This window comes from Plectropomus leopardus, chromosome 5 (genome assembly GCF_008729295.1).
Source record: "Plectropomus leopardus isolate mb chromosome 5, YSFRI_Pleo_2.0, whole genome shotgun sequence".
Taxonomy (NCBI): Eukaryota; Metazoa; Chordata; class Actinopteri; order Perciformes; family Serranidae; genus Plectropomus; species Plectropomus leopardus.
Genome location: NC_056467.1, coordinates 839,132 through 851,703, shown reverse-complemented (window position 1 = coordinate 851,703; position 12,572 = coordinate 839,132). Strand labels below are relative to the sequence as shown.

General features: G+C 36.5%; 1 protein-coding gene across 1 annotated transcript; it reads left to right on the top strand.

The window, feature by feature from the left end:
• Window positions 1-9,430: 9,430 nt before the first annotated feature.
• On the top strand, window positions 9,431-11,643 carry dharma. Its single transcript, XM_042486884.1, has 3 exons — window positions 9,431-9,743; window positions 10,526-10,734; window positions 11,524-11,643. The coding sequence occupies exons 1-3, from the start codon at window positions 9,431-9,433 to the stop codon at window positions 11,641-11,643; spliced, it is 642 nt and encodes a 213-aa protein (XP_042342818.1).
• Window positions 11,644-12,572: the final 929 nt, after the last annotated feature.

Genomic DNA, 12,572 nt, shown 5'->3' with positions numbered 1-12,572 from the left:
AAAACGGTGTTAAAGTACAGAGATCCGTTTGGGGTTCACTCCACCTTCTACAAAGTGAGATGGGCGGTGCTCAGCGCTCTGCTGCTGACGCTCTGTGTTGTTGTGGTCGCTGTGAACCGGAGGACCAGGACCACTTATCACTGAATTTACCCAAAACACATTTAATTGGAAACTGACAATCAATAACTCAGTAAAAATGATGTTAAAAGATGCTGAAAAGAAGGAGTGCATGAAAATCCGTTTCTGAGCGTAATAATTGATCATTAATTCTGTTGGAAGCAACATAACACAAACAAGAGTCAAAACAACTGAGATCTGATTATGAATTTGTATGAAATGTTTCAGATTTTCTTTCTGTTGTTAAAATTCTGTTCTGTGTTCGTACCTTTTAGTCGTTTCTCTCTGGTTTAGTAGAAAATGAGTTGGTCGTGATCTCTTGAGTAAAAAGAGGAGCTACAATCAGCTGAAGCTTTTGCCTGAAACCTTTTCAGCTCAGACTTTTGATTTTCCTGTGAATTTAATGCCTCAGGTGCTTTTTATTCTTTATGTATTGAGGAAACTGTATGAGGAGACGGACGTGAGAAAAATGAGAATACTGAGAGAAAAAGTGTGTGGGGTCAGGAGTGGACCTTTGACCTGACAGGATGCAGACAGTGTGTGTATATATTGTATATATGTACTTTTTCATCATTTCATCATGTATTTGAACTTTGCTCTCAGCCTCAGCTTTTATTTTGGATCATGTGACTGAGTTTTGATCTTGTTTTATTGAACTGATGTTTCATTTTAAATCAGATGATGATGTGATTTTTTTTATTACATGTGAAGGAGTTTGAGTTGTCTTTTATGCATTTATAACATTGTGTACGGTTTTTGAGAGTTTATGGCTGTTATTTACTCTGGACTTTATCAATCAATAATCAATTGTCTGATAATAAAGCTGAAACAGAAACAATCAAACTCTGTCTCCAGTTTTTACTGTTTGGGTTGTGATTTGTGATTTTAATAATGTAAGAGCAACATGTCTGTTGGTTTGTTTAAATAAAATTTTTTTTTATGTTGTATTGAATAAGAGAATCTCAGTTTTATCCAGTGTGTGAGGTGTGACCTTACTGCTGACTGCATTTTACTGCTTCTCATCAACATCCAGAGATCCAGTTGCTTTTCCGTCTAACGTGAGCCTGAAGCATCGCTTTCTTAGTCCAGGCAGCTACAAGACAACAATAATACAGTCATGTCAAAGGAAATGTCTGAAATTTTGATTTTTAAATAGAGTGGGGGGGGACACATATTTTTAATAAAACTCAGACTCTTTAGACTGTGTTTTCTAGCAGTTATCTAGTTAAACATATTTTAAAAACACAAAAAAAATTACTGTTCCCATTTGCGGTAACAACATTAAAATTTTGATGACATGGTTATAAAAAAAAAAAAGCCACTCAACAAATTATCATGAGTATGGAATAAATAATAACATTTGTAATCTGAGGTTTTATTGTATTTTTCCCTAAATCTTTCATTGTAATAATTTTAAAAACAGTTGCTGCTGCCTTTCAACACACAATGAATATAATGAATAAAAAATAATCAAAAGTTAATAATGATAAATGGGATAAAAAAATTAATGCAGTTTTCTGGATATGCATTTTTCCCTTTTTTATTGGTATTATCTTGTGATTTCTTTCACTTTTTTCCTCTTATTTATTACCATTTCTCAAGTCTTTTTTTCTTTTCCTAAATTCTTAAAAAAAGAAAAACTGTTTATTGATTAGCTTCAGATTTTTTGCAGTAACACAGCTAATATAATCATCAGTCTGTCATATATATGTAGCAAGAATTTTATTTTATTTTTCATTCCATTTTCAACAGGCAGTGTCTGAGGCTCAGCTGTGCAGGTCCACAAAATCCTATCAGGAGAACGTTTTTTTTTTGTGAAGAAAAAATATATTTTAAAAATTTCCAGGTTTATTTTACAAAATCACAGGAAGTGGCTGGCTAACACACTTTGCAAACTAATTACTTAAAGACGAGGTAAGAAAACCGTTTTTCTTCTCCAGCTACCAAGCACTGGCTGACCGCTCACGGTAAAAACAAAGGCTCGAGCCACCAATGCGGTCTTAAAGGGGAAGTCTCTTTTTTATCAACACATGCTCAAATCACACATGAAAACATGAATTCCAGTAGACTTTTTAAATTTTTAACCAAACTTCTGAATTATTAAACCCCTCTGTAAATTGAATTATGCATTCACATCACACTTTTTAACCTTTTTAACCATTATTTAAAGTTCAATTTATTAAACCCCTCTGTACTTATATTATTGAATTATTTTTCTTAACAGGTTTTAATCATTGAAATGCATTTATAACCAAGTGACTGTACTTCTCTCTGAAACACAAGACACTTTACAAGCTGATCCAGGAGCTTTTAAATTATGAGGACGATTTCAGTGGATTCACTATTGGGAAATTGAAAATTGAACCAATGTTGCTGGCAGCGACAAGACCTATAATTTGAGCAATTTTTTTGACTTCTAAAGACATTAGTCTCTGGCGTGTTGATGGTTTGTTTTTTTGGGACATGGTGATTCTGACGCCTAATTATTTTAATGTTACACACACACAAACACAAACACACACACATGTCTGTGACGCCTTACAATAAAAATATCACACACACGTCACGTCACGTCACACACACCACACACAAAATATTTATTACATACATGTATTTTTTAAACAGCCTCCAGAGACAGGAGTTTGCCGCAGACATTTAGCACTGTGCAACTGGTTTCTGTGCGTGAATGTACCGCATTAACTCAATCGACTGTGGTGACCATTTTAAATAAAAACAAACGTCCAACATGATGCTGCTCTCTCTCTCTGTCACAGATGTAGATACCAACACACATTTTTGTCTCTGTCACGTCTCACTCCTGTCTCTGCATCATATCTTATTTCTCAGCGTCTGAAACACCACATGGCGGTTTGAGACAACCAAAAGGAAATAGATGACTTGGTAGAGAGTAAAAATTTCAATATAATGATGAAAAATTTCTGAGCCAAAGACGTGAAGTTGTTGCGATCACAGAGATAAGCTGCTGATGATGGCTGTTTTGCCGCTTGTCTAGTGCCTTTTCTCAGGTTTTCATAGTGTAAACACTGTTTTTGGACGTAAAAACTCGCGGGGACAAAAACGTATTAAAAAACGTCTATCAGAAACATAAAAATCATTAGGACAATAATGATGTAATTGTGTTAGGAATAAGATTTTTTATTTTCATTTACATGAATGGAGACTTTTCAGTTCCCAAAAGGGAAAAACTGATAGCCACTCACATGAAATTAACAAAAAAAAAAAAAGCAGAGGGCACCAAACTATCAATTTGGATTTCTGCTTATAATTCAATTAATAAAAGATAACCAGAACTAACATATATTGACACAGACAGCTGCCGTTTCATTTACACTCCCTCACTGAACTCAGTTCAGCTGGCTAAGAATCAAAAAACGCCGTTTAACTCTACACTTCCAAATGTACTTATTCACAAAGAAAGCAACGCAAACAGCAAGCACAAGAAAATCCCACTGCACAGCTGGCAACTTGGCTGGTTGAAGCTCTGAAAATGTTCTGAGAGGTACGAGCAACCAATGCAACGTTTTAGTAACGTTTCCAGTTGCAAGTTTTCTTTATGTTCCCATAATGTTCCTGCGTTTTAAAGTTTGGACAGCATTCTCTACATGCATTTAAAAAGGCGTACTTTTTTAAACGTAAGCTTTTCACAGGCTCATTTTATTTTTTAACAAGTGATCTGAATCTCAGGAGTCAATAACATACTGTGAATGTTGATGGAGCGGCCCAGTTTCAGTAACATTGTGGGAACGTTAATAAAAGACCATTTTCTCTGATCTGTGGCCTCTCAGCATCAACAAAACATCCTCAGTCTGTGGACAGTTAAAACATTACCTTAAAGGGACATTATTTGAAATCAAAATCCATGCCATACTGTGAAATGACTTCTTTTAAGTTTAGATTAAAAATGACCAAACCATCTGAAACATTATTGCAACTTTTAGATAAGAGAGCTACCTCCCATCATCAAAATCTCTGGAAAGTATATGACAATTCAGCCACAAGTTGGCTGGTAGACTGAAGAAACGAGAAAAATGTCCGTTGAAGGAGTGCTTTAACGTCATTCGAGCTCTTCAGAGACTTTAGAAGAGTTGTAGTCTTTTTATTTTTGGAGCATTTCATGATCGCCCCAAAAGCTGGATGGTTTTGCTTTCATTAGCCAGGACAGGACGTGTTTGTGGTGAAATACAACAAAAAGTTGGATGTAAACACACAGGCTTTTGCCCTGAAGCAGAGTGAAAATCCAAAACTACTTATTTATCAGACCGTAACGTAATAAAATTGTATTATATGTGTTTATGCAGGCTATGTCTGAACGCTCCTCTCTCCCTCCATCACAGATGCAGATACAAACACATTTGTCCTCTGTCACTCTCACTGGTGGTTTCTCACATTTCTCAATATCTGAAAGACACGACAGCCTCAGTGGTTTTAGACACGTCCAAAGACACAGATTACCTGATAGAGAGCCCAACGCTCAAAGTTTCCCGATGATGAAGAGATAAAGAAGTGACGATGTTGCAACAGTGCAGAGCGAAGCTGCTGATGAGGGCTGACACGGAGCTCATGAGGGGTCAGTGTTTGTGGGACTCTCAGACGGAGACCTCGGAGCAGAATGGCTGCAGTCACAGAGCTCTGCTTCCTGCTGTTTGCTCTCATCAACAACATTCACGCACAACAACTCATCAGCATCAAGCGGAACGGGACTCTTACAGCTTCAGTCTCCCCGAGGAGGCCGACTCCTGCCTGATCTCCAGGTTTGTCGGTGAGGAGAAGCTGGTCCTGCTGAACACCTCTGACCTCTGGTCCCACAACTCCACGGCACCTGAAGACCCGAAACGACGACTCTCGGTCGTCAGCACGCACAACATCTCTTCTTACGAGATCCACGACCTGACCCACTCAGACTCCGGCCCGTACCGAGAGTGTTGGACCGACGGCAGAGTCACACACGACAAGACCACCACCGTCATCGTCTGCAGTCACGTGGATGGAGAAGGAGATACTTATGTCAGCGACACCTGGAGGAACAAAGGATCTGACATGTGAGGGAGCGACTGACCATCAGGACGTCCTGTGGCTCAAACGTGAGTTTGGATACGAACAGGAAATATGGAGCAGAGTTTTTGGGGACAATGAGACATCAGTGATGAACGATGATGGAGGAAGATACCAAGTGGAGAAAAACACATCAGATCTTCGTGTTTTTAACTTCACAACAAAAGCCTTAACAGAGTTCAGTGTCTGAAGATGGACCAGCAGCAGTGTGTCAGCAGTTACTCTGTATGGTTATTCTGTACAGAGACAATCTACGCTCAGAGGGACAGACGGCTGACGGCTGTGCTGCCGTGCACTCTCACTGATTTCAGTGATGATCAGCGCCACAGTGGGACATCGACAACACCTACAAGGGACAACCAAACCAGACTGTGTCCTCAGTGGACCAGAACTACTCTCTGGTGTTTTCATCACTGATGTTAAATCACACAGGTTTGTACGACTGTCAAACTTTTGTCAGTCTGAAAAGGTATCGGCTGGTGGTGTGTCCTAAATTTGGTCCTCCTGCTGTCGAGCTCTTCTCAGAGGGAGAAAACGTCACTCTCACATGCAAAGATCAGGAAAAGGGTCAGTGGTCTATTTTGGTTCTTCAAGTCAAACCGAAACAGAAGGCAGAGTTGTAAATCTAGGGTTTGGTCAGAGTCTGAGCAGCAGAGTGAGTGAGTCTGATGATGACGGGAGTTTGTTTGTCTCTAATGTCTCTCTGAAGGACGCAGGAGAGTATTGGTGTGCAGTTATATCTGGGGATATTATCAGTGTGTGTCATCCAGTAAAACGGTGTTAAAGTACAGAGATCCGTTTGGGGTTCACTCCACCTTCTACAAAGTGAGATGGGCGGTGCTCAGCGCTCTGCTGCTGACGCTCTGTGTTGTTGTGGTCGAGGTGAACCGGAGGACCAGGAGAGGAGAGCAGCTCTGAGCTCAGACTCACAGTTAATATGCACGAGTTCATTTCCTCACTGTCTCTGACACACTGTGTTATTCACTGGACCTGAAAACGGGAGACATTCAGGCCAAGAAGACATTTCAAGGGGACACAAAAGACACAGAGACAGTTGGAGACAGAGAGACAGACAGAGAGACAGACAGACTGAGACAACCAACAAAAACTGCACTCAGATGTGTGATGTTATTATTGTTGGTTGCTGAGTGAATAAAATTTAAAATGTGTAAAAGGTGAAATGTAAGCTGGGAAATTAGATCTATAAAAACACAAATGATTTAAAAACAGATTCAAATAAAAATAATAGAGAAGTTTTTTTATCAGAGGTTGACCTTTGACCCTGTCAGGGTGCAGATATACCTGTATATATTGTATGTATGTATACTGTGTGTGTACTTTGTGTAGCTGTGTGTGGGTGTGGCTGCAGCCTGACACACAGCAGGGGGCGCTCTGCTTTCACTCATTCATCTGTCAACATTTTTGCTTTGACCTCAGCTTTTATTTTGGATCATCTGACTGATTTTGATCTTGTTATTGAACTGATGCTTCATTTTAAATCAAATTATTCTGTGATTTTTTTATTACATGTGAAGGAGTTTGAGTTGTCTTTTATGCATTTATAACTGTGTGTTTTTAGAGTTATATGATTGTTATTTTACTCTGGACTTTATCAATCAATAATCATAATAAGCTGAAACAGATACAATAAAACTTGGTCTCCAGTTTTCAATGTTTTGATTTCTGATTGTAATGATTGTAAGCAACATGTCTGTTGGTGTGTTAAAATGTTTTTTTATGTTGTATTTAAGAGCAGATTCTCAGTTTGATGTGTGTGTGTGTGATTACTGCTGACTGCATTTTACTGCTTCTCATCAACATCCAGAGATCCAGAAACACAACGCAGGCCGACACACTCCGAATTTTTTTTTTTTTTATTAATTCAACATAAAAACAATACATACAGCACAAAGGAAATGTCTGAAATAAATTAAATAAATAAAGTTTTATTATATATATATATATATATATATATATATATATATATATATATATATATATATATATATATATATATATAGATAGATAGATAGATAGATATATACACAACAATAAATAAATATTAAGAGAGAGTAAATATATTAAATGAATATATTTTAATATTAATATGTTAATATTAAAAAAAACACAAATAATAACAACAAATAAAAAAACATAATACTGATATATTAATCATAATAATAATAATAATAATAATAATAATAATAATAAATGGATAAATACATAATTATTAATGCAGTTTTCTGGATATTTTCCCTTTTTTATTGGTATTATCTTGTGATTTTTTTCCCTCTTTTTTCCTCTTATTTAGTACTATTTCTCAAGTCTATTTTCTTTTCTTAAATTCTGGCAATTAGTGGGACATCTCCTGCCAAGTTGCTCATTGCCCTTTTTTAGCTTTTTTTTTTTTTTTAAAAGAAATCCAATAATTTTGCTGAAGTTTCATGTAAAATACATCTCGGCGCAGCACAAGAAAACTGAAGTTGTACTCTTTAGTTTGTACATTACATTTCCTAATTTATTTGAGGTTTAGCAGAGGATATATAAATACACAGATGTATTTCAGACAATTTCAAACGTTAGTTATCCTCACAGTTTAACACTGAAAGAGCCCCATTAGATCATTTTTGGTCTGTTAGTGATTCAGATCAGAGAGACTTTAAAGAGAGGACGCTGATTGATCTGCTATTGATCACTGATTGATCTTCCCTCAGAAGTCTCACTGAGCTAACATCCCGTCACAAACAGGCTGCAAATGGACTCAGTGCACATTAATGCTTCTCATTTTTCACTTTCAGCAGTATTTTTCAAACTTTAGAAGTTTCTGTGTTTTCTCATTTATACATTATTAAACTAGCAGTTGAAAATTAACCCTTTGAAACCTGGATGGACATCACGTTTCTTGTGCTGCTTTCAGATACCTTCCAAAAGTATTTAAAACTCTGAACACAAATTGGCTTGATTTCCCTCTCTGTCTCTTTTTTCTTTTTTTTCATCGGGGAAAAAGGCAATGGGAAACTTTTCAAGAAATGTTCTACAAATTGCCAAATAACCCTAACCCTAACCCTAACCCTAATAATAGGGGAAAATAATGTTTTTAAAAAGCTAAGAAAAAATTTCTAGGGGACAAAAATGTTCTGTTTGTTTGTTTTTTTTTGTTGTAGAATAATAGAACAATTATAATTCTTTTACAGATATTTTTTGTATATATATGTTTTTAATTTAATTTAATTTCAATTTAATTTAATTTCAATTTTTTTAAAATATTTTTTGTAGTTTAGTTTAGTTATAGTTTCAGGGTTTATTTCAAAAATAATGCTGAAATAAACCCTGAAACTATAACTAAACTAAACTACCTACAAAAAATAATATAATTTAAATTTAATTTAATTTCAATTTAATTTAATTTCAATTTTTTTAAAATATTTTTTGTAGTTTAGTTTAGTTATAGTTTCAGGGTTTATTTCAGCATTATTTTTTTCTTTGTTTATTGTTAATTTTCCAGGCCATGTTTCAGGTTTCAAATGGTTAAATGACAAAACAACGACCAATAAAACTGTTACCATCGACTACATAAAACCATTTAGGGTTATATAATTTCTTCTTTGAGTGCTATAACTAAAAAAAACCTTTCCCCTCAGTGACTCCTGTGTGTCTGTTTTTGTGTATTTTTTTCCAGTCATTTTTGTGTGTTTGGTGTGTGTTGAAACAATTAGTCGATTAATCAAACAGTTGATTGATAGAAAATTAATTGACAGCTGATTTAACAAACATTTAAGTCATCTTCTCATTTATTTTGAATACTGTAGAGATTTTTTCAAGAACTTTTAATACTTTATTATTTTCTTTTTAAAAAATAATTTTGTAATGCAGGACCGTTACTTTTACACTGGAGTATTTTCACAGAGTGGTATTAGTACTTTTACTTGACTAAAGTATCCGAATACTTTGAAGCAAAGTGAAAGTTAGCAGCTGACTCGGAGATGAAATGAAGTGATTCCAGCTGACAGATTGAGTCCCATCATCACATCATCCTGCATCTTCAAAGAATCAAAGAGTTCAGGAGGTCAAATCAAAGTCCAAAATGTCCTCTCGTGTCCGTGTGAACTTCAGCCATCAAACACTCCACGCGCTCATTAACACATTAAAGCGCGCTCAGGTCTGATGGCGGTTTCGGACTCTGTTTAAATCTGGACTCTTGGAGCAGATTTCTCTCTGTGTTTTTGGATATTCAGCAGCGATGACGGACTTCAGCATCGAGCGCATCCTCTCCCCGCAGCTCGGACACAAGCAGCCGCAGCTGAGGGACTGTCCTCCGGGAGGATGTTCCCACAGGATCCCCGCAGGATTCAGTCTGGACTCCGGGAACGTCGGACCTCCTGCGCCGGTCCTGGTGCCGGTGCCGGTGCCGGGCTGCTTGCAGTACCGGGGGATGAGCTTTGGAGAGGCGTTTTACCCGCTCGGAGCCGGTTTCCATCATTCAGACTTCAGCAGCTTTTATCCAAACTTACAGCAAAGCGCTCACCTGCGCTTCAGCGGCCAGGACTCTGCAGGTATGTGCACTTTTATTTATGTATGTATTTATTTATGAAGAGTAAACGTTTAGACAATAGAAATGATATAATTCATTTTCTTTCGCGCTTTCCCCCCCGTTTTTTTTTTTTTTTTTGCTTAAGAAATGAAATGTTTTTTATTTGTTTATTTACTGTTAATGAGTAAACGCTTTTCCTCAAAAGCTCAAAGTTTTAATCATGATCTAATAAAAATGATAGAATTCAGAATTTTTTTTCGCGCATCTCTTTGTTTTTTTTTTTTTTTTGTTTTTTACTTTACCTAAATTTATTTATTTATTGTTTTTAAAGAGTAAAAGTTTAGGCTAAACTTTTACCCAATGCTCAAAGTTTTAATAATGATATAATGGAAGTAATACAGTTCAGTATAGTTTTTCGCGCAATTCCTCGTTTTTTTTTACTTGAAAATGCAGATTGAATGTTATTTTTTTTTTATGTTGAAGAGTAAACGTTGAGATCAAACGTTTATCAAAAGCTCAAATATTTAACAATAATCTAACAAATCATAGATTTTTTTCGCGCTTTCCTTCGTTTTTTTTTACTTGAGAAATTAATTCAAATATTATTTATTTTATTTATTCCCTCATTCATATACCGTTGTTGTTTGAGCTTTAGGTAAAAGTTTGATCTCAACGTTTACTCTAGTTTTAAGTTGCAGCAATACAAACGATAGAGCTCACTTTTTTCGCACATTCCTCCTTTTTTATTTTATTATTTTTTTCCCTGAGAAGTTAATTTAAATGTTCCTTTTTCAAAAAAAACAGATGCCCAGCAGGTTGCAGGTTATCATGGTTACCATCACGCCGGGTTGCCTGCGCAGCCGCAGTCCCGTCAGAAGGCCCGGATGAGGACGGTGTTCACCGACACTCAGACCAAGCGGCTCGAGGCGCTGTTCGAGCTCAACCAGTACCCGGCGGTGGAGGCGCGCGCTGAGGTGGCGCGGAGCACCGGGCTGAGCGAGGAGACCGTCAGGGTGAGTCCGATGAGTCATTGCGTGGTTTTGCATATTTTTTCAAAAGGTTGGGGAAAGATAAGTGGTGTAAAACCTCTCCAGGTTGCGTAAAACGTTTCCAGGTTGCATTTTACGCACCGACTTACAAAGAAGGTTTTAATCTGTGTTTCTGTATTTTTATGAATTATAATTTAACATTTTATGCTTTAACATAAACAACTCACATCTGGATTCACTTAAGTTCCGAAAGGTACCCCAAATATTGTGCGCAGGAGATATGCGCAAAACCTCTCCACGCTGCATGTTTATGCACCATCGCTTTCTCTTTCCAGATTCTGTCAACTACAAGTTACTTATATATATATATAAATGGATTCACCATTACATTTGGTGGACGCCTTTTCTAAAGTGACTTACTTATAATAATTATTTCTTTATTTGCTATTTAACTTAATTTGTCATTTGTCATGTTACCAAAAGGTAATTTCCTTTTGTATTTTGTGCATCTTCACACACTCAACACTTCTTAAATTAACATAAATGTCTTAATCATTACATTTGACAGATTATTTTATTTTAAGTGACTAACAATATATATTATTTAATATTTATTTAATTTGTTGTTAATTTGTCACACGATAATGTACATATGTGCATCATTATGTGCATATTTACAATCTAATGTAATGTACATATAATGTAATGTATATAATGTTCATATCTACATTATTATTTGCAGGCAATCAGCTTTAAATCTCCTGCTCAGAGCACATGAAGTTAACTCTTTCCTCTCTCTGTTTGTGTTTCCAGGTGTGGTTTAAGAACCGCAGAGCTCGGACGAAGCGGCAGCGCAGCGGGTCAAAGGTCAAATCCCCCTCCCCTCCCCCCACAGAGCCAGCAGATAAGAAGTTCCTCTCCTCCATCCTCTGAACGCGACACACTGTCCACCTGCTGCTCGGAGCTCAAACTCCACCTTTATGGGGACTCCCGCCACCAGAGGTCAAAGGTCAGCTGACTGCATCTCACTGCTGGACGCTTCGTAAACAAACATCTGCTCACCTGATGATGCAGGTGACCCGACATGACGTTTTCTGTCTGTGACGAAACGTTCAAACCCCGCAGGACGGTTACCTCCGACGTGACTCAGGAAACTTATTTGGCTGCAGTTTAATCTACTGAATTACTTTTTTCTACTTTTTTATTATTTATTTTGTATTTTTTATCTAATTTATTGAAATCTGTGTATAATATTGCGTGTGCTCGTTTTAAACACGAGTGCCATCGAGTGGTTTCATTAAAAAAAAGTTACAATGAAATTCAGTCTTGTGTCTTTATTAACTGTATGAATTCATCTTTCAGCAACATTTAGATAAACATGATTTATAATGTAGTTTGTATTGAAAAAGCACTTGAACACGTCACACTGTCATCTTAAATCCTGTTTGGCACCAGATCCATTTTTGTTTCACAAAGCAAAAAAAAAAATCATTTTATTCCCACTCTTTGGGATTTCCATGTTAACTCTTAAGTGAAATCACTTTCCTTTTTACTTTTTTGTAATGTTTGGGTCATTTCTTTTTCATTGCTCATTGCTCTCCCATGTTTTGACAGAAATCAATCCAATTTGTTTAGGTTTCCTCTCTGGAGAGGAAGTTGCACTCTGAAAAGTGAGCACCAGGTGTCAGTGTTAAGCACATTCTTGATACCTGCAGCAGAATGAACATTTTCATTTAATTGTGTATTTAAACCTTTGAAACTTGAGCAAATCAGTGCAATTTCTTTCTGAATCATGTGAATAAAGGCAACTTGGTAATAAATATTCCACAAATTGCAAGGAATTAGTACATCTAGCAAATTAT